Consider the following 23,455-nt stretch of genomic DNA (forward strand, 5'->3'; position numbering starts at 1 on the left):
TACAAAAATAAGATATCTGTCAATTACGGCGACAGTTTTGACCAAATCATTAGACATAAGGAGATAAATATTATTCTAAGCTAAAATGATGGTTTCCATCATGAATGACCATTTTAAACCAGTGATCCAGTTATACTAATATAATCACAATTATATTTTAATTCATGAGAATATTTTGTCTAAAAGTCATATTTTTAACTTTTTTGCCCCAATTACCATTTCAAGTTCTATAATTTATAATACAAAAAGAACTTTCATAAAGATCTGTCCATAAGCTTTTCCTGGCCTGAATTTGTAAGATGTATAATCTGTGATATAATGGTTATATTTAGTCAGAAAACACTATGTTTTTTCTTTCTTTTTTTCCTAGGATGAGCAGAAAAGCAAGAAGTCAGGTGCCCCTAAGAGGAAAGGCTCACGGGAGAACCATCTAGACCATGAGCCCCCTTCAGTCCCGGCTCAGGAGCAGACCGCTGAGGAGGGCCAGAGAGAGGAGGAAGAGCGGCTCCTGAGGACTGAGCCAAAAAGACCCCAGCACACCCACCACCATCACCATCACCACCACCACCGGCGGACGGAGCACCACAGCCACGCCCAGCACAGCCAGACTTCAGGTGGCATGGAAATACAGTCGAGCAGGGATTACGCCTCAAGGCCTCCTCGAAGGTACATGCCCGAGGAGAGGGATGGCGAGGTGGACGATGTCCTAAAGGAGGACGAGGAGGAGATTTACTGTAACTTCCGGGTTCATAACCACCATCATCACAACAGTAACCACCAACACCATCACCACCACCACCACCAACATCATCGTGGAAACATCCAGCCATATGTTGGGGAGGACTACGAACAGGAGCACAATGAGCGCAACCGGCAGCACAGACATCACCAGCATATTCCACCACGGACACACCACACAACGGATCACTATACTGCACACAACCATCACAGCTACCACCACTACCCAGGCAGAGACCGGGAGAGAGACAGGGACAGAGACAGGGAAAGAGAAAGAGACAGAGACAGAGATAGAGACAGAGATAGAGACAGGGATAGGGATAGAGAAAGACATAAGGACAGGGAAAGGGACAGGGATAGGGATCGAGGTAGAGATAGAGACAGAGATGCTCGACAGTGGCACAGAGATTCCTATATACACTAGTGACTGTTGTTTCTACTCCAGGTTGATGCATGGAATTATGCTTCTCCCCTTATAATGCACTAATGGGCAGGGCAGGTTATGTCTTCTTTGTAGTCAATGTTTCTCCTCATATTTCATTTTTTAAAGATTTACCCTGTCCCACATGCACACATCTGATTCTTTCTTATTTTAGCTCTTGTAAGATAAAATTTTTTGTATGTTTTATCCTAAGTCTTACGGCTCCATACGTGTTTTGGCACAAACAGTGGTCAAGGTTAAACTGCATCAGAACACTCATGACTCGCTCTAGTCTGGTGTTCACGATAATAATTTCATATATAATTTCAGTATCCACTGAGGTTACTTTTTTAATTTGTCATGATCACTGCAGCCAATGGATTTGTCTGACCATCAGTCCAATATCTAAAGATGCTCAGTTTACAGTTATTCAGAATAGCAGCAACAACAAAAAACATGTATTATGTTTTGATTCAGTATACAGTAGCTGTGACATCAGACTAAAATGTTTTACTGTGACTTTGTTTTGATATTGTGAAACATTATTTTGTGTCAACTTGGTTCTTGAACCAAACAAAACAATCAGTTCGGAAATGTCACTTTAAGCTATGGGGAACTGCAATTTGAATTTTTAACATTTTATTGACTAAAGAGTAAATTTACTAATGTATAAAGTGGCAGGTTAATCAATTAAACGAAATCATTAGTTGCAGCCCATTAATGTTTATCTCCCTTATCAGACAATTAACTAACTCATTAAATGCACAAAATGTGAAAGAAAAGTTACAACAATGAATGTTGTATTTTAGGATATTTTCTTCTACATATCTGCACAGTGAGATTTTTTTGTCTGATCAAATGTTCATACAACTGTGGCGAACAACTGACTTGTGCATTTCGGTGTCACATCTTCATTTTAATTGGTGTGTCCAAAGACAAGTTATTTTAAACACTGTTATGAAAAGTCAAACTATTTTTCTACATGATTTGAGAGTGAAGTCACTACTTTACTTCCTACTTTTTACACTGGTGTACAAGCATATTTACTGACTTGTGTTTGCTGTGTCTGGAAGCATGAATAATCTTTTGGTGACACTGACCTGTGCTATATGCTGGATACTCTATGCATCTTCTTGTGATAAAATATATTGCTTGAATACAATCTCTATGCATTTGTACATACTTCATAATTGCCTTGTTAAGTAAATGTAAGGAGAACCAGAGAGCCTCTTGCACTGTTTGGTAAGACTTTGGTAGAACCACAGACTTAACAAGACGGGATTGACTCTGTTCCTTTTAAGACTTTTTTTTGGCTATCTTTGTTTGTTTGTTGGTTGGTTTTGTACAGCGTTCAGAAGTTAATTTTGACAAATATGCATTCTATTATTGAAAATCATTAAACTGTAAAATGTGTTAAGTGACACCTCACTCACTAATTACTGTCTGCTGAATCTATCAGCGAAAGCTTTTTTCAAGATGAACTCAAGATCATCCAGCAGTTTTGCAAGAGAGAAACAAGGTAACTTGCCCGAACACTTAAGGTCACAGGAACAAAGATGGACAAACATTTAAGCAACCTCATATGTATTTTTCATTTCATTTAAAACATCAAATAAACCAACAGAAAGCTAAACATAAATTCCTATCGCTACACTTTTCCTGGGTCTTATGGTACAACCACTAGACTAAGTGCCAAGAAAGAGAAAAGCATGACTTATAATTTGTGTTTTGCTGATAAAATCCTGAGCAATATTGTCAGCAAATTATTTTTCCATTACAGTATTTGGAGAATTTTCTCTCAAGATAGTCGAATGGTTTAATGCACAGTATTTAAAGAGAAACAAAGTCAATGTAGAAAATGACCCAGAAAACAGTGGGCACAATTTAGGTTCACGTGTTCCATTATAGATTTAATATGATAACAGTGGTGCTGCAAGAGAGTTCAATGTAGCTGTTGATTGTTTTACTATTGTTGTGTAGCATAACCTATAATATTGAAAATTATCTGCAAAATAATGAGTAAAGTTTTAAAATAAATATGAAGTACAAAGAATAATACTTACATCCAAAGTACAGTGGAGTAGAAGCAAAAGTAATAAATGTTGAGCTCATAAAAGAGGTCAAAGAAACAAAACTAAACTCAGGCAAACAACTGCAAACTTAACAAACCAAATGACTGCCCAAACAAACATAACTGACCTCAACAGGAAATGACACAAGGGTATATATAATGGCTGATCAGACCACTATCACACATGAGGGGTAAGTAAACAGAACACAATCATAAACCACAAAAACGATGCAGTACAGTCTAGTTTGTTAATAAACAAAGAAGAAAATCAAAACCACTAAGCCCTAAACTCAAATATTTAATCAAATACAAAGCATAGCAACATGCATAGCTCTAATTTCTAATTTTTCATTGGATTTTTTGACAGACCTGAGAACTGAAAGCTGCATAGAATTATGTTTCATAAGTAATAAGAGTAATTGTGAAGAAAATCATAGAGGACAAACTGTGAATCTTCTGTGAATTAGATTTCTTGTACCCATCTATAGTTTCAGAGTTCCTTGATCTACGGTGCAGTTGATTTTATTTGTCTTTATTTGTTTCTTTTTTGGGTATCTTTAATATTTCAAGCTAAAGTTCACCTAATATAAAGTAAACAATAGAACAGTTACATTGCCCTACAATGCATGTTCGGTACATTTTCCCCATTGTGAGAAAGTGAGTTTTCTTTTTATTAGGTATTTTCACTGCTTCAGAAACAGAAGCACTTGAATAAATTATTGCTAGTTTTGGTCTAAAACATGTTTTTCGGTCGCTCCTATGAATGCAACAATGTATAATTTTAAAGCATCATGGTCTCTGAAACTAAACCTTTCATCAGAAGAATTCAATTACTGTTAGCGGTGAATAAACCAAACCACTTTTACAAGTTATTGCTTTGTTTTTGGAAAAGAATGATCACACATTCAAGATAAAATGTGTGGCGACCCACTAGAGGGCTCCACTCACACCCAAGCTGGGAGGAAAGATTCTGCTGTGTTTTGGCGCAATACGCTCAGTTCATGTTTGGAGGTGAATAAAGTTGGAGTGTAAAACTAGAGCTCCTGTGTCGTGTGTCACATGCCTCCATAAATGTTATTTTCCATTTATATCCAATGAAGAAATAGTAACCTAACCAGTAGATAAATGTAATAGGTGTATAAAATAAAGAATTTTTGCTAGTTAAGTAGTCAAAGGAGCTTGCAAAGAAAAGCGTCTGGACTTCTTTAAGTTGCTTGAAGACGTTTCACCTCTCATCCGAGAAGCTTCTTCAGTTCTAAGGTCAAATGGTGGAGAGTCCCAGATTTAAACCTAGTGGGAGTATCCCCCCACAGAGGGATAAAAGGACCCCCTGATGATCCTCTAATCGTCTGAGCCAAGGTGTGAAACTGGGTGTGGGTCCCAATCAGCCAGGGTTTCAGGTGAGCTTATTGTGAAACCAGGCCCCACCCTATCATGCGAATTCCTGAGGTCAGATGGCCCAGGATGTGAGTGGAAGTTAAGGCGTCTGGGGAGGGAACTCAAAACTGAATTAGAGATGGCAGACAGTTGGTGTCGTAAACCACCGCCTCTGTTCAAAGATGGTCGCTCACAGTGGACATAGATGGCTTCTTTCACTCCTCTTTCAAACCATCTCTGTCCAAAATGTGAACATTGGCATCCTCGAAAGAGTGTCCTTTATCCTTTAGATGCAGATGGACTGCTGAGTCTTGTCCTGTGGAGGTGGCTCTTCTATGTTGTGCCATACGCTTGTGAAGTGGCTGTTTGGTCTCTCCAATGTAGAGGTCTGGGCATTCCTCGCTGCACTGCACTAACTAGTGTAACCAGACATTATGCTGAGACATTGTAAACTAAGCAAAGGAAGTACTAGAATAAATCCGATGAAACTTTTGGCAAAAGTGAAACCGATATTTTATTCTTGTAAATAACTTTAATCAAATTGTTTCATTTCCTGTGATAGAGGTCTGTCGTAGATGTGATCACGATTTCAAAGACAAAATGGATCAGTAGGACATGTATGTGCATTATTTACAATCAACTGCACATCCCAACTTTGGTTAACACACAAAAATCAATCTACACCTATCCATGTCGAGCTATTCTAACATTTATATTTGTAAAAAATAAAAAAAAATGAAAAAAAAATGTATGGATTAAAATTACTGATCAGTTATCTTTTAATTGGGAGTTTTTATTATTTAAAAAAAACCCACACAATTAAATATCAAATAAGATTATCTGAAAATATGCCACTTACTGCTAACTGACTAAATAAAACTAAATTTTCTAAATCAGAGCTCTATTAGATTATGCAGGTATACACATTAAACAGTTAGTTGTGAGTTCTCATCATATGCATTTGATACCAATTAATTTTCACCCACCACACCAGCCTGGACCCGTTCATTGTTAAAGAACATCGGGTTATCAAAGGTAGTTAAGTTTTCAGAGATGGACTGGCAGATACCAGACTTTTTCAACAGGAAGATGATGATGACTATGCCTATGGCAGTGACAGTAATGCCCAGCATAACCTCCAAAACCATGTGGTCATTGGCTTTAGGATCCTCTATAGAAGAACTTGCTGTATAGATTGAGCACATAGATTAGTCCAACTAAATTATAAATGTAAGACAAATATAAAAAAAGACACAACTTACCAATTGTTGTTGGTGCTTGTAATACTAAAAAGAAGATTTAAAACAAGATAAAAATTTCTGTGTCACTGCAGGAACTGGTACTGTAATGCTAAATCAATTGAAACTAGTGCTGTCAGCGTTAATCTTGTTAAAATGTTGTTAACGCCATAACTGCATTAACGCGGCAAATCTCCGTTAGCGAGTTAACGCGGATTGCCCCGTGTGAGGGCTGCGCGGTGTCAACGCGTTAGCGTGGTTAGGTTGTTAACGCATTAGCGCCATGCAGCTCCTCCCACACGGCGATCCGCGTTAACTTGCTTATGGTGTTAACGTCATTTTAACGAGATTAACGCTGACAGCACTAATTGAAACATGTTGTTAAGTGTATGTATTGCACATTTGTGCTATTACAAAACCATTTTTTTATTTCTGGACTTACCTTTAGGTGCTTTACAAATAAATCCCTTGCTATTATACACCCTGCCTGTTGTCCAACTCCCATCTAGAGATGCAATTGCTCCATAGATTCCAATACCGCCAGGCTCATTTGGACCCCAGTTAACGAAGTCAATGGCTGTTTTATCCAACCATTTCCACAAGCCTAGAAACAAACAGAATTTCTCTTTTGCTCTAGTTCAGTAGCAAGAAAACTAGTACTTTATTTTTACTCTTGCAATAGGAAATATGTATGAAGGGGAATAACTTCAAAAAGTTACCAGCCACTTCAGAGCAGTAGAAGTGACTGAAAACACAACACTAGCACCTTAATGCTCCACTACCAAATATTCATAGTTGTGTTTGGCAGTTTGCTTTTTTCCCCTCCTTCTTAATGGTCAACAGGTGATGAGTCATCAGGTAGCCAAAAGAAGTGTGGACGTCTAGAAGTCTGAAGTAATCACTGAGTTTGTCTCAATTGTTTGTTTCATGTCTTTCTAAATGCAACATGAAACATTAATCATTTGGGGAGATTTGATCTCTGGGGATCTGTCCAAAGGCTGGTCTACCTTGTAAGTAACAAGTCACTGCAGAGAGTCCAGGAAAATCACTTTCTCAATCACAGCAACCTGTCACTCATCACATTTTATATTAAAACACTAAGATTGTGTTAATTAACACTCAGCTTGAATCTTCAGCATGGGACCGAATCAGAATCAGAGAGACTTTATTTATTGCCAAGGGGCAATTAAGATACAACAGAGCAGCGTGACATTGAAGATAAGGACAGGGCATAAACAGCCAATAAGAATGAGATAATAAATACACTAGCACCAGACAGACTAACCAGCTATTTTATGTCACGGTTACAATTACAATTTTCAGTTTATGTGTTCTGTTTTTATTTATCTTCAAGTATACATTAATATTTTTCCATGAAAGAGTGGAAAAAATGACTGTACCTTTGTGAGTCTGATACATGCCAATCCAGAAAAAGGGTTGGCTGTCTTTAAATACTAGCACGTTGTTAAAAATGAATCTTTGCTCAGCAGGATTTTCAATGCTGGTTAGAGTTCCACCTTGACCAACAAAAGATAAACAAACTGTTAAATCCAAACACAGCTGATGGACTGGGAATTTGCATTATACCATTCCCATATCCTTACCATATCTTATACATAGTGCAGATGCATCTCCCCAGTCAAAACTTCCTTTGACAAAGAGGTAACAATAACCCTTGAAGGGTATCCAGGTATAACCAGTTCTTGATGCTGGGTCTTCAGGGCAATTTCCTGGAAAACTGACTGATGCTGTTGACTCTGTTGGTGGCACATCTGTGAATTCAAAAGTAACCAGATATATAGTTTAAATCCAATGAGCATTCAAGTATCTTTAATTGGTACTGATATACAATAAACAAACTATGTCAGATCTAAAATAGGGAAATAAAAAAAAATAGTTCATAGTGCCAGAAATGCAGGATCGCTTTATCAGATTTTACATGAGCCCTACCTGTAGACTTCATACAAACACTGGCCATGTTGTGAGCGCAATCAGCAGTCTTCCATTTTCCATTTTCATTATTCACAGACACACAAGATTGTTGCATTTCTGGTTCAAATCGATCCCAGTTGGAAAAGGTCATTTCCCAGCCGTCAATAGGTCTGAAATATCCAGTCTGAAGGAAAAAGATGAAGATGATATATAACATGCTCCATGCTTCACTGCTTCACTGGGTGAATGGGTTAAATGCAGAGTGTAAATTCCCTACAGGGGATTTATTAACATCAGGTACATTAGCAAAACTAAATAATTACGCAAACATTTACATTAGTAAAGTTACAAGTAGATTAGGTGAAACAATTTGTGTGCTGTACCTGCTTTTTGTTCAGTCCAATCCACAAAGGACCTTCCATTTCCAAAGCCATCAGCTCAACATAGACCTGTGACCACTCATTTCGCAGGCTAGCCAGGTTAGCGCCATCAAGCTCACAGTACTTTTTGGCTGAATCCCAGTTCATTTTCTGAGTAACAACTTTGATTGAATCATTAAGTATTTTCACATAGCCATTGTTAGCTGTTGGTTCAGGGGAGTCTGGGAGAGATGGATCTGTGCACAGTAAAAATAAATAAAATAGTTAAAAAACTTCAATTTTAATTTGCTTCATCTATGTTTGAAGGCTAGAATATTGTTCTGCTTCCGAGAAGAAATTACTTATTTGCCCAATTGTGAGACTATTCTGTTGGAATAAGGCTAGATTAAAAAAAACAACAACTGAGGAGCACTAGGAAATACTACATTCAAGACAAATAATACAGAGCATGAACTTAAATCATCTCTTAAATTCAAAATAAAAACTCAAAACATTGATTTGAAGACCCAGGACCATGACACAAAATGCACTGATAGTTAGTCAAACATTTTTTTCCAAACAATATACTAACTTCTGTGTTCTAATGCTATATACACTCTCATGGCAGCAATACAACACATTCTTGAACATGTGAAATTAGCTCATTGTACTCAGTTGGCCTCCACAGCCACCAGATTTCAAAACAATAGAGCACCTTAGGGATATGTTGGAACAGGAGGAGCTACATACATAGAGCTACAGCATTTTTCTGATGCACTACAGTATAAAAATACAATTAAATAAATATATATAACAAGCATTTGAAAATCTTGGCTCACCAAGATTACGAAGACAGATATATCCATTTTTGTCACTGCAGGACCTTTGGTCCCATTTCCCAATACCAGTGGTACGATCAGTTGTCATCACAGCACATCCTTTCTGGTGAGACAGACAGAAGGAATATAAATAAAGAAACTAAGGTTATATCTGGATCTGTTTTGCTGGCCTTACTTTCCATATTTATGGTTTGTGTTTATTGCCAATACACTACTGTGAACAATTTCTTTAATTCATTATTAACCCTTATATACTTTTCAGGTCAAATTTGATGTGTTTTGACATTTGACAGGAGAAATGTCCTAAATGTCATTATTTTATTATGACATTTGATAACTAAACAAAAATAATACTACTTTAATTGTTTTTTTCTTTTGGTGGGGTGGGGTTATTTATTATGTTTTGAATGTTGTACAGGTGATACGAATTTTTGAACATTGAAGCTGTTCCAGGTCAGTGGGGGTGTCAAAATTCATAGGCTGCATCCTCCTGAGGCCGCATTTGTAGGCCGATTACATCACAGCGACGTGACAAAGGCTGTCCAAATTCGTAGACTCCTCCAATAGCAGCCGACAAATGCGTCCTCCTTTTCCCCAGATTTGAAGGATGGGTTGGGTGTATCCTTCGTGGCCTACCATATCCCAGAATTCATAGCGCAGCCCAGCCAATTCCAGTTTCCAACAATGGCGGCAGCTACTTAGTTTTGATATTACTCTTTTTACTCTTTCTGGTTCACAAAATAATTTTTTAACATATTTTAAGGCTTGAATGTAGCTGTGTAAACTTCAAATATCTGCTCGGTTTATCAAGATATCACACATTTGCAAAAGTGCTCTGGCGTTTTTTGGAGACGTCTCTTACCCACCAGCTCGATAGCTAGCCAGGGCGAGAACAGCAAACTCCCGGCACATCATTTTCAAACCCCCTGCGGTCTTTCGCTACTCAGGTTAAACATGAGAGAAAGGGACCTTCTGGTCAATAAAGGATTAGGCTGCACAGTATCTCTGCTGTTCCTAGGACTGCGTTGTTCTAACCTGAGATCTCGTATGTTGTTCCTGGGATCTGACGCACATACTCGCCAAGTTTTGGGGTCACTGCCCCTGGTGCCCTTGTTACCACTAGGACCACTGTTGCCTTCACTACAGGTGTCTTCCACTGCTTGTCCACAATACTATGGCTGGTTGGTTAGCCATCACCAGTTTGCCCGTCTGTATCTGGAAGTCCCAGACTTCCAGTTATGTGATGGATTGCTCATGCATTCCAGATAGACTATTTATCGTGCTAAATTGAGCTTTGTTCTAAATTATTATTGTATCAATACTATGATGGAATTCTTGGTCTGGATCAAGATATAGAATACAAATAGTATGCAAGGGTAAATAATATTAACTGTTTTTTTTTTCAATGTGGCATAAGGAGAGTAGTTACCCTGGCATCTCTTGAGAAATAACCGCGATGATCTCTCTGCAATGAAAATTAGGATATGAACTAGAGTGATATTTGAATATAAGGAGAAAGTATATTACATATAATGACAATTAAATAAAAAGCTCAATGTATCATGTGCTAGAATCATTAACTACACCAGACCTTTCTGTGAGTTGTAACAAATTAAGTGTTATTGCACCTTCCAATTAAATAATAAAGTACCTCATCCTCATCATCCGTAAAAAGCATCCAGTGCCCAGTCATCTGCAACTGAAGACTGGTACGTTAAACATGCTTAACAATGCACAGAAATACAGTGTATACAATTCAGATTTATACAAATGACTATAATGCTAATAATTTGTTGTTGTTGTAAAGTAGGAGGAATAACAAAACTGACAAGGTTAAACTTCAAGTACACTGATGACCACTCACAGAACGCCAGTTGGTGTACTGCACTGGTTGTCCATCGGTCCAGTAAAATGAATAACCAAGCAAATAATGTAAACCGATCCAGAGGTTTGTAGTAGGCGCGTCCAACATTTTAGAAGTCAAAAACACTAGAAATAATATAAAAAAACAGACATTGTTTTGTGTTTGTCACAAATATATACTTATTTTGAATTTCATGTTAGCAGTTTAAATTAACAAAATGGTAGGACAGGGCACTGTTGAGCACTGTGTGTCATCATTTACATTTATGGTTTTACATTATGGAGCCCTGCTCTCAAAAACTGACATAGATGTAACACTGCCTGTGTAGCTGGATTTAAGAAATAAGTGCTTAAAATTAAACTTTAAAAACACATTTACTGCCATCTTCTGACTGTACGGAACGTTACATGACCAGTTTGGTTGGTTGGTTGTGGTCAATAGACTTAAATTAGTTTATGTTAGCTAACTAGTAACAGAACCAGTAATTCAAGAGAAAATAAAACTAAAAATCAGTTTAAGGAGATCACTTTTGTGCTGTCTCTGGCTGTAACAAGGAGTTTTATGTTAAGAGACTGAGGATATACTGTCCACTTTTACTCTCTATTTTGTTAGTAGTGAAAGGCTGTATGCTGTTTGGCTAGCTGGACTGAAGCAGGAAAATCCACCTGTTAGCTGTAATGTTCAGGCTTATAAAGCACTTTATGAACAGGGTGGAGGAAAGTCTCTGTGAGTCAGGTGACAGGTGGCTCACCAGACCAACAAACTGGAGTCAGTAAATTATTTTTCCTTGTCTGGCCAAGTGTACCCAGCAGCGCAATAAGCTGACGTGATCAGCGCTGTTTTATGCAATAAAATGGTCTCTTGTCCTACACACGTCTAGACAGTTTACATCACAGGTTACTACATGCACATCACACAAAAGCATAACTATGTTTCTTATTGAAGCATGATTGGGAAACCCATCAGCATGTCTGCAGGGAAAATGTATGCGATAAAGAAAAGCAACCAAAAAACTGAAGGGATCAGAGGAAAAGATGCCACACTTTATGGACACACTTTCATGTGTCCACTACATATTTTTCCTGGTAACATAAAATAGATCTTTCTATTAGTATGACAGAGCATAAAAACACAAATAATGAATGGGTTCAGACCTTTTGACTCCTTTGTTATAAAAGAGAATGTATAATATAAAAAGGACAAACCTTGCACATGCTTTGAGAGAATAGAGGCCAGATTTCCTCCTTTGTTTTTGCATTGTGTTCTTGCTCCTTCCCACGTCTCTAACTCCCTGCTAATGATGCTGTAACACTGTAGTTGAAAAATGATCAGCTTGTGATACTTCAGATTTGCTCATTCTTATGCATAACTGTAGTTTTTAAAATGCAGTGTTATAACGCACTGATAAGTTACATCACATTTCTTTAGGAGACAATATTTAGGAGTGACTCTGACCTTTGAATTAAATTTTTTCCAGTCCTGTGGGCAGCCACCCTTTGGAAGAACAGTTGGTACCACTGAAATGTGCTCGGGCATTGAGCTATTGCGTTTACAAATGAAGGAAAGCTGAAATCCACAGTTATAATCATGCCAGAACCCTGTGAGCCGATTCCAAATATAAAATATTTTTTTGTAATTGAAAGAATAAATATGCAGATAATGGACTTCATTGGTGTTTTATACTCATGTTAATATTTGGATGAAAGCTAGTGAAATGTATCAGCTTACTCACCCCTAGAGGGAGTAATAGCCACACAGTTCTCGTCATTGTTCTGGAAGTTGGGCTGATTTTCACTCCATGCTTGAAAGACGACTGGAGAATCATCCATCCAGCTTTTTGAAACACAAATTTTCAAAAACATAAATGTGCATTTCTTTTTCTACCTTCTACACTCACTGTGTGTTAGGAACAATTCAATTCAATTCAAAAATCTTTAAATAGTGCCAAATCACTTCTCATTAGGATGACCAGTCTAAACTATAGGATTTATCAAAAAAAAGGAAACTTCTAGTTTAGTTTTAAGTGTACTCCTAAAAGTAAAAAAGGGTTTCCACATCATGAATCAGTATTCCCATCATGTAATGGCTGCCTCCATCAGGATAATGAGCCATGTCACAAAGCTCAAATCATCTCAAGCTGGTTTCTCGAACTTGAAAATGAGTTCACTGTACTCAAATGGCCTCCGCTGTCACCAGCTCTCAGTCCAATAGAGCACTTTGGGATGTGGTTATGGTTGTGTGATTTTATCACGGGGAAAGAAAAACAGCAAAAGTAAGAGAGAATTAACGATGATGTTTATCAAATGTGAAGCGTAGTTTCGAACTTCTTTTGCTGCTGGTTCAGTAAATTTTGGTTGGATAGTGACAAAACCCTGACCGACATCTCACAGTTCTGATGCGTTGGGACCGCACTTTGTGTGTACGTCTTTGTGCGAAATCTGTTTACCTGCTCTCATTTGCTGTTTCAGCTGTTTGTTGGTTGTTGAAATAGTTTTGTGAGCTTTAACCTGAGATTCTGCCGTTTCTGGCAAAACACTTTTATATTTAAAAATCGATTCAGGATTTAATAAATCGATATTGCTTTATTCAAGCTAAAATCGATTTTACCCACCCCTAATTTCCAGCACCTTGTTGAATCTATGCCATTAAGAATTAAGGCACTTCTGGCAGTAAAAAGGGGTCCAAACTGGTACAAGCAAGGTGTACCTGACAAAGTACCTGAAAAAGTAGTTTTTTCATTCCTAATTTTCAAATTGCAAATAACACACCACAGTGTTCAACAGGTAATATCGGCTATATGTCAACTATTTTTGTTAAGTTTCTTTCTCTTTTTACATTTTTATGTAATTTACTTAGAATGAGAATTTGCATATTAATGTTCAAGGAAGTCTAAGGAGCTTGGAAAGAAAAGCGTCTGGACTTCTTTAAGTTTCTTGAAGACATTTCACCTCTCAGCCGAGAAGCTTTTTCAGTTCTAGGGTTAAATGGTGGAGAGTCCCAGATTTAAGCTCTGTGGGAGTAACCCACCAAAGAGGGACAAAAGGATCCCCTGATGATCCTCTAATCACATGAGCCGAGGTGTGAAAACGGGTGTAGGTCACAATCAGCCAGGGTTTCGGGTGAGTTCATTGTGAAACCTAGCCTCACCCTACATTGTTCATTAAGTGGTGCTGCTTTCAGTCATTATGCAAATGTACTGTTTATAAGGTTGTTGAAATCTGCAGTCAGCTGAGACTGAAGAAGCCACTTGGACATTTCTCCCACTGAAAACGCTCCGTACAGATGAACAGAATCAACTTTTTGGAATTTACTCAGAAACATTATTTGTTTTATACTCACGCAAATGTTCCATCAAGATCTACAATGAGGCCAATCCAGTAAGGACGATGACCTGTGTCTTGTATCTAGCCACAGATATGTAGAAAGGAGGCTGAATCAGAAATATTTAACTTGTAGCATGACCTGAACTTAAATTCTGTGGAAATGGATGCTAGTAGTGTAGTACAGTATGTTGCTGCTCACCAGTTTCCATAGAAAGACCCTTTCAGCTTCACTGCTGATAGTTACCAAGTCACTATGCCTCCGCTGGCAGTACCGACGAGCATCTTCCATGCCCATCTGATTTCTGTTAATATAATACTGATTCCTGTTCCATTCAAACCACCCATCTGATGTTTTATTATAGCCTGGAAATAAATCAAAACATGCAATATAGATTATATTCACTATAACTGTTGTTTTTTTGATTTGCTGTTTTTTTAGGAAGACATAGTGGTTGTGTGGTTGAAAATTTAGTGGACTGAACAACAGAACAGCTATAGGTTTTAAAAAGTTAACCCACAGTTGTAAGCTTTATTGTGCTTAGAAGAACAAAAAAAATGGAGATAAAGGTGATTTTCTTCAGGTTTGATGAAAAAAATGCCAGACTTACTTGGAGTGACGGGGTCTGGAGGCGGATTTGGAGTCATTCCTGTATTGTTATAAAATCATTTAAAAACAGTACACTGGACAGAGAATTCGAGGTTCTGCAACACAGCTCTAAGCAGAGAATATGTTAAGAAATATAACTGTGCATCCTAGTGTTCAAGAACATGGGTACTAAACCAAGAAATTGTGCATATAGGAACAAACCAATCTGTACACAAAATCAGCTCCCAAATAAAGGTTTTATCAATAGTTTGATGTATACTCCAAAATCTGAGGACAATAAATCTTAGGAAGACATTGTGGGAAAGTTACTCTCACTGAGTTCACCTTCAACAAATGCATCTTAGAGAGAGAAATGTGTTTGGTTAGCAATTTCACCTGCACGGATCTGGCACAGCCATTCGCTGTATTTCTCACAGTGTATGTCGCTCCAAGATTGTCTTCTGAATGTGCGCTCTGGTTTCATTTCCACACAAGACTCAACATTATTTTTATTGTTTGGCTCTCCAATCTTCCATTGTTGGAAATTTAGCTTTAAAAAGAAGGAAACAATGAAAAAAAGTTGTTTATTTAATTGCATCTTCTGAATAATGCATAAAAATGAACAACTTACTGGAGTTCCGTCGCTCCATACATAACCTGTGTCAGGATCTGGGGCACTAAGTCCAATCCAAGCTGCTTGTAATCTGTAATAGAACTTTACATTATTGATATAAACTTAAAAAATAATTGTTAGACATTTTCCAACTCATTAGTTATCTGTGGAAGAACTTGCTAGCAATTATTATTATTATTATTATTATTATTATTATTATTATAACAACTAGTTCTATTTTCTTTTATACTGTACCTAGGTTGTATGGACTGAAGCTCAACAGAACTGTGGATGCTGAGCAGGTCTCCTCCGATAGCCCTGCAGTAATCTTTGGCTTCATACCAGGTCTTCTTTTGTGTAGAATACCTATCAAACAACTTAACACCAACCGGCATAAAGATGCTCAGTGTGATTTGGTAACGTCAAGGTCACAGAACTTTTATATACTGTATAAAGGCTAAAATGTTGTATTCACGTGGGGTGATCAAAAGGTTACTGGACTTAAACATTAAAAATATTACCCAATTAAATTTTTGTCAGGCTGCTGTTTTTAAATTGTTTTCTGGAAGTGCTGTTCTGATCATACACACTGTGCTCTCTGCAGTTTCAACATAGACCTTAAACTTGCACAAACAGCAAAAAACAACTTCTGTTTTAAATTGGTGCAAATGTCTTACAAAAGGATCAACACAGCTGATGGGAGCTGGGTCTGCTGCTATGACTGAGCAGTTTTCTGCAGGTTTTAGCTGAACAGTTTCCAACCACAATGACAGACTGCCGTGTGAAGAGCGAGACCAGAATTACCTGAACTGTAGCCTGAAACATGGTGTATGCTAGCATGCTAGCGTACACTACTATAGCGAGCACTGAAAAACACAGTGGCACTTTGGCCGTACCAGCATAATCTTTGCTTGCCAACTTGAAACATTCCCAATTTTTGCCTCGCTGGAACATTGTCCACTTCGCAAAATGTAAAATTAAGTTGAGTATCACAACTGGAGGAGACACAGCATGCACTGCAGAGTTACAAGCACAAAGGAAGATCACAGGACTGCAATGAAGTGATGTGAAAATAGAAGCTGGTTTAAAAGGGAGATTTAGCACATTTAAATCACTTTTATTGATCTATACTGGGAACTTTTTGATGTCCCTTCATATATAAGTATATGATCTTGTCTTTATTATGAGTTAGGACAACCTGATCAAATCAAGTTTTTCCTTGAGATTGTACCTTAAAACACCGGTTACTAAACCCCAGGCGAGTCCAGCCAGATGCACACTCAGGAGGGAAAAGAGTGGGTGGTGGAGGGGTTAAAACTGCCCCCTCGGCCAGGTGCTTACAGATGTATTTCTCCTTATTTGTGCAGGGCACCACATCCCAGAGGCCAGCAAAAATCCCAGTTTTCATCGCAACACAACCCTGTCTGTTCCCTTTCATTGTCAGGGAAATAATAAAAAATTTAGTTGTGAGGCTATGTTCTGCAATGTCTTACTGACGGAGTTAAATGTGTCACCATACCTGGCATTTCAGCATTCCAGTGTGTGAATCTCACTGAGTCTGTGTTGGTCCATACAAATTCTTCAGTATTTTTCTGGTTTGAAAGCCCCAGCCAAAAGTGTTTCTGTGGTTGCATCCCCACCAAGCTTACAAGAAATGCATTATCGACCCTGAAAATAATTTCAAGAGTACAGCCGTTTAAAAAGCTTCAAAAGTTGATGTGATTATTTATGTTTGTTTTTCGTTCACATTTTGTTTTGTGCGCTCAAAACATATGGAATAAAGACATGTAAAACAAATCTTACCCATTTGAAACATCAGCTAAGTAAGAAAGGGAACCTTTACAGTCATCTTTAGCTTCATCAAATGTTTTAGTCTGTATTCCTATAAAGTAGCAGTATGAGCTGTGTCTCCTCCACCCCTGGTTTGATGGAAAAGAAGATCATGAAGAAACACTGTAAATGATTCAGATTTTTAACAATGACAAGGAAAAGGGGATTTTTTTTTTAAAAGCTCAGTTATGGTCAGTTCTTATTATGACCCAGCAGCTGTGTGGGGCTCCCATGAGTAATAATATGGAGCTTGAAATGAGTGAACAGGTTCAACAGTATTTCTCAAACATCGGTCATGTTAAAAATGACTGTCAACACGCTCAAGCAACCCAGTCCACTAACTTTCACCTACTTGTCTCATTGTACGAAATTATTCTTTAGCTTTAAATTTTGCAGAAAACAGTATTAATTTAATTAAATAATCATTATTTCATGCAACCTCAACCCCAACCTAATAACTTCACAATTCTTATGGTTTATTTTTTAAACAAATTCATAATTATACCCACATTTTTGCAGCCTGTGTTCTGCTCCACTTCCTCTCCAGATGGTCTTAAGGCACTCATCTTCTTACAAATAAAGCCATGTTGCTCCTCGCATACACGATCTGCCCAGTTTCCATTCTGTAACAAAGTACCATAAGTAGATCTGGAAGTACTGGTATTGGTATTTTTTAAACTTTACAAATTTAATGTCATATGTTAATGTCAATATTTATTGTATATGCTGTGCATTGTGTGTTCAGTATAGTATGTTGGAAGACAAAGACAGTGGTACAGTCTACAGTGTGCATATGGACTGTTATTTTTATTGCACAAAAGAGAGCGCGCTGATAAAGTGCAAACTGCATCCGGGACAGAAACAAATGTATTACACTCCTGACACAACTCACGGCTCTTAGCAAACACCTGCGCAGAAAGCATCCTAACACTAAGCTAGCCGAAAACCCAGAGCGATGATAAAGCTAAGTGAATTTTGACCCCAATCTGGCAGGCAGACTCTGAGCTTCAACAGGTAACAAAAGTAATGAGAAGATGATTACACTGATCAGAACAAAGAAGGGAAATAACTCCAACATGCACAAACATTTGACCACACAGTGTGCAGTTAATTTGCATGACTATAATGTTTTTGATATACTGCTCAGCAATGGTGGTGACTCTCAAAGCAGAGCCAATGAGAACCCGAAAAGAATTGATAAGAGAATCGACAAGTAATCGAATCAATGAGTAATATTGATAATGGAATCTGAATCACAAAATTATTATCTATTTCCAACCCTAGTGTTCAGAAATGCTCTACAGCCTCAGGTTGTATTGTATTGGTTATTGAATATTTGAGTTACTGTTGTCTTCTCAAAGTAGACAAAGCTGAAAGCAGTCATCATCATTTTTGTTTTCCATTCTGATGCTCTGTTTAAACTTCAACGGCTCCCTATAAATGCACTGAGTTGCTGCCAAACTGCCTAATAAAGTGGCCAGTGAGTGTAGATTGAAGTAATATGTGCACCATATGCACTTGATGATGTTGCGTACCTCTCCACGCATGAGAACACAGTCTTTTATTTCAGAAGACACGGCTGGTTTCCCAAACTCCCAGCTGGTGAAGGCGACAGTCGAGTGGTCAGACCAGTCAAATAACCCCTCTGTCTTCCTGTCATTCATTCCAATCCAAAGCTGATCAGTGGATGCTGCAGACGTTGGTTAAAAACAAAAGGACATTTTTGTATTTTTCCAAATGTACAAATGGATTACATGCATGTTAGAAAACATGTTCCATGCAGTTTGCTTGTTTTTATTCATGGTTGTAAATCTTTTGAATAACCTCAATGGTCTTTATATTTTCCTGATGTCAAAGTATTGATTCATTAACATAAGGAATAGAGACCAGCACCTGAGGATTTACAGGGATTTTTTGTTTTAATTATTTGTTCCTTAACAATGATCCTTTTTTAAATAAATATCCATACATACTATATCCAAGCTGAGAGATGATGAAGCTTTGGTCCTCCACACTGTGGATGCTCACTAAGTCTCCTCCATCCTGGTGGCAAGCTACCTGAGCCTCAGACCATGTTTTCTGAGCCTGATTCCTGTGGAAGCAGTGGCCATTGTAGTGTATCCAGGGGTTTGAACAAAAACCTGTCCCAGCTGATCATAAATAACAAAGTAAAATAATAAAATAAGTGTTGAGGAATATTTCAGTTATGCTGTAACCAAAATCTGAAGAAAAAAAAAGATATTTTTATTTACCTTGTGTAGGAGCTTCTTCAGCCTCTTTACTGTAGCAGATGTAGCCCAGTTTATTGCTACAAGGTAAACTTTGCCAAAGGTACCGTACACTAGGATCAACAACTGCACAGTTGTATCCCGGATTAGGAAGTGGATGTCCTAAACATGATGATAGATATACTTTACATGTTAACTCTACAACAGTCTTATACCGGGGCTCCAATTTCTATCTTTCTTTTTGCAGATGCATTTCAGTTTTTTTCAGTTAAACAAATTGTATATTTTCTATTAATATGTTTTATTATTGCCGTCATAGAGAGTCAGGCTGTTCTGCCTCTTTCATGTCTTTATGCTAACTTAAACAGCTGTTTTACCAGTAATCTGCTAGAATATATTATATCACCTGAGTCCCATTTCATGTAACGGTAAGGCCTGCCATTTATCCATTTCCAGCCATGTTCTGGATCTAGGATCAGTCCAATCCAAAGTGTATTGCCCCCTTTCCATAGCAGTGCTGTTGGAGCCATTGAGTACAGAAATGAAAAAGAAAAATTGTCTTTCACTTTGCGTTAAATAAATCTCTAATTGTAACCTCTATCATCCCTGTTGGACATCATCTCCCACCCCATGCAGGAGACTCTGACAGCACTGAGCAGCTCCTTCAGTGGCAGTCTGCGGCACCCACGATGTGGGACGGAGAGATTTCGCAGGTCTTTCCTCCCCAATGCTGTCAGACTCCACAACAAAGACTTCCACTGATCAAACACACACATCCACACATGTGCAATAGCAATAACACTAAGTGCAATACTCTTTCTGGCATCGTTGTATTATACTCATATTGTATATAGCATTTGTATTCTATTTTATTTGATTGTATATAATATTTTATTTTATTTTTATTTTATTTTATTATATTATATTGTGTACAGTATCTTGTGGATATATTATTCCAGTGTTTTTTTCTTCTAGTTTTTCTATGCAACTTTGCATTGTCCACTGCTGTAACAAAACAAATTTCCCACGCGTGGGACTAATAAAGGTTATCTTATCTTATCTTAACAATAATCAAAACTAGTGTTAATGTTCTTTTTTTTAAATGATGGGGGGGAAATCATGTAATCCATAACACAAAGATAAGAGATAAGAAAAGATAAGATAAACTCTGATTAGTCACACATGTGCAAAATTTGTTGAGTCACGACAGAAAGTGGACAGTGCAAAGTTACAGGGAGCAACAGTCAAGAAAAACAATGGAATAGAATAAGATGAAAAGAATAACATACTATATAAAATAGAATAAAATACTATGTTTGGATACACATACTTTACAGGAGTTAAAGTATGCACATAAATACATGATCACTTTTTCAGTGTGTCCGAGGCACATTACCTGTGATATAAGCCTGCTCGTGAGGATCATCGATGCTGAGAAGGGAAGCTCCCTGCTGTTTGCAGCTGACTTGTGCCTGGTGCCAAGTCAAAGCTGACTGTATGTTAAGCTGGTAATACGCTCCCGTTGTTGGGTGCAAATTCCAGTCTTCCTTGGCTGTATATACAAAATGCATGTATGTTTATAAGTTATGTCAAACTCATTTTAGATCATGGGTAACTTTAATCTTTAGTGGGCCTAACCAGTGAAACTCAACTTTCCTTCAATGCAATTCAAATATTATAGAAAAATTGCCTTTTTTGGGGGGGAAAACAGCTTTTCTGTCATTTAATTGTTTTTCTATAATTTAACAACTTTGTTGTAGTATGAATATAAATAGTGATTGAGTCATGATCAAGGAAAACTGGGAATATAAGAAAAGCAGCAGAACTTATCAAAATACAGTTAAAAGTTTAAAGTCTATGCACTTCTTCATATTTTCCAGAGTCTTCCAGTGGGTTGGTTTGGAGTCTTTCCCAGGCCAATTCTGGCCCCGGTCTTCAACAACACTGGTGCAATACTTAAGGTAATACTTTACTTCTCTAACTTAATGTTGATTTTTTGCCTCTGTTCAGATATGGAAGTTGACTTAAGTTAAAAGTATATAATAAACCAGATAATCCTTGTAAGAGCTCTGAAAAATAATTGTAGGTCCTAATGGTTCAATTATTTACTTCAATTGGTTTCATTACTCACACATAGTTGGGCAGTACCCCCAGCGTTCGCTTTGATAGTTTGTTTCAACTGCACACCAAAGACGCTTTTCCGAGGAGTCAAATTTAGTACAGTCTGAATACCACTGAGTTTTGTATAGAAAGGGAAACATACACGGCCTTCCCGCTGCATTTCCACCGATGGTAAAAAGCTCTAAAAGGTCAAATAAACAAACGAACAAAACAAAGACTGTAAAACACATTTATCACAAACAGCTTTAAGACATGAAGCTAGGTAGAAACCTGTGCATCCATTTAATACAACCCTCTTATATAAGAAAAATTGCATTATACTCTTTTTCACATGGCACAATACCTCTATAAGTTCTTGTGCAGGCACCACTGGATGTTCCAGAAATTGTGAGGTGGTTATTTGGTCCTGTTGTCCAGGAGAGAATGGCTGTGTTATCGGCAGTGAGCTCAATGTAAAGCTCCTGGCCTTTGAGAGCGAGCACTGTTTCGTTCTGGCATTCCCACTTTTGGAGCTCACTGGCTTCATCACAATCGTAGAGGTTTACTTCACTGCCCACACTTTTTCCCTGGACACCCAGGCACTTGTTCCTCTGCAGAACCAGTAGTCGATCACCAGTTGTCCAGCGAATGTCATTGCAGTGGTTATTTGTTTTTATCAAACAAAAACCAGTGCCCCTGTTAGTTAGCTGAAATGGTGAGTCTGTTGAAAAATAATTGATATAAATTCACTTCATTTCCATGACTGGGATTGCTTTTGGTGCCTCATTGACTCTGAATCATTTGGCTCTTCTTGCTGACAAGAAGAGCCAAATGATATTCTGACATAAATTAACAGGATAAACACGCTTGTTTTAAAAACACAGAGCAGAGGAAATCAATAAAATCTGACAAAAGATTAAAATTAAAAGTTGGATTACTGTACCATCTGAAGCCAAACAATAAAATGTTTGGATGAGGATCACAAAGATTTTACAAGTTATCCTCATTGTTAGTATTCTTGCATTTCGTATCAGAAAACTTTATACATGCATTTCTTGCAAAGTGTTTAAGGCTTGTGTGAATGACTGTTGACCACCAGTCCAAAGAGTATTATTTGTTCTGTCTCAGAGGAACAAGGAGGGCCTTGTTGACTTCCGGTATTACACAAATTACTATGTGATTGAAAGTGAGTAATGAACAAATCAGTGTGTGAAACAGGAAGTGCTAGATTTACAGTTACAATTATGTTGCAACAACCACACTGAGGAAGTTATGATATCCTTCTGTGAATGCCTGAAAGAACTCAGTGGACTTTCCATGGATGCACTGGTTCTGTTAAACTGATGTACCGGTTTTTATCATTTATCCTGTTTAGTCTTTGCCTCCTACCCTATATGATGGATGTACATGTGTTTTTCTTATACACTTTACATTAACAGTTTTGATACATGCAATACAATTAAAGCTTTATGATTATTAAAACTCAACATTGAGTATAGCTGATGAATCAGTGTTACCTTGAGGAGAAAACACACAATGTAAGTCTTGGCTTGCAAAGAGAGTAGAGGAATTGTCTGCATGCTGAAGAGTGGTTTTATGAAGGTAATAGATTGTTTCTTTTGAAATGGTAATTTAAGCACACATATCTGATGACAGCCAATTACAGTCTAAGGAGCTTGGAAAGAAAAGCGTCTGGACTTCTTTGAGTTACTTGAAGACGTTTCACCTCTCATCCGAGAAGCTTCTTCAGTTCTAAGGGTCAAATGGTGGAGAGTCCCACGTCCACTGTGAGCGACCATCTTTGAACAGAGGCGGTGGTTTACGACACCAACTGTCTGCCATCTATAATCCAGTTTTGAGATCCCTTCCCAGACGCCTTAACGCCCACTCACATCCTGGGCCATCTGACCTCAGGAAATCACATGATAGGGTGGGG

General features: G+C 37.8%; 2 protein-coding genes across 7 annotated transcripts in view; one reads left to right on the plus strand and one right to left on the minus strand.

Annotated features, from left to right (window-relative positions):
- Positions 1 to 2,572, plus strand: part of cacnb2b (calcium channel, voltage-dependent, beta 2b) — a 40,327-nt gene extending 37,755 nt beyond the window's left edge. For all 6 annotated transcript variants that reach the window (XM_084911665.1, XM_084911666.1, XM_084911663.1 and 3 more), the window contains one exon: positions 371 to 2,572. In XM_084911665.1, coding sequence (XP_084767791.1) covers positions 371 to 1,162 — 792 coding nt within the window. In that variant the 3' untranslated portion in view covers positions 1,163 to 2,572. The remainder of the gene's footprint in view (positions 1 to 370) is intronic.
- LOC146367834 (macrophage mannose receptor 1-like) lies at positions 1,717 to 22,580 on the minus strand. The gene is made up of 32 exons (XM_084911661.1): positions 22,463 to 22,580; positions 21,884 to 22,240; positions 21,551 to 21,721; positions 20,816 to 20,971; positions 19,826 to 19,936; positions 19,444 to 19,581; positions 19,165 to 19,341; positions 18,727 to 18,881; positions 17,701 to 17,814; positions 17,165 to 17,280; positions 16,881 to 17,029; positions 16,593 to 16,792; positions 15,617 to 15,738; positions 15,380 to 15,452; positions 15,145 to 15,298; positions 14,771 to 14,809; positions 14,362 to 14,525; positions 14,179 to 14,243; positions 12,572 to 12,672; positions 12,295 to 12,437; positions 12,045 to 12,150; positions 10,840 to 10,964; positions 10,627 to 10,674; positions 10,405 to 10,440; positions 8,976 to 9,078; positions 8,161 to 8,393; positions 7,796 to 7,961; positions 7,450 to 7,617; positions 7,246 to 7,362; positions 6,288 to 6,449; positions 5,870 to 5,893; positions 1,717 to 5,793 (listed from the first exon to the last, which is right to left on the minus strand). Exons 1-32 carry the CDS (start codon positions 22,524 to 22,526, stop codon positions 5,579 to 5,581), a joined length of 4,272 nt encoding a protein of 1,423 aa, XP_084767787.1. The 5' UTR covers positions 22,527 to 22,580; the 3' UTR covers positions 1,717 to 5,578.
- Positions 22,581 to 23,455: the final 875 nt, after the last annotated feature.

This window comes from Perissodus microlepis, chromosome 18 (assembly GCF_051167445.1).
Source record: "Perissodus microlepis isolate ML-2025 ecotype Zambia chromosome 18, ASM5116744v1, whole genome shotgun sequence".
NCBI classification, from domain to species: Eukaryota; Metazoa; Chordata; class Actinopteri; order Cichliformes; family Cichlidae; genus Perissodus; species Perissodus microlepis.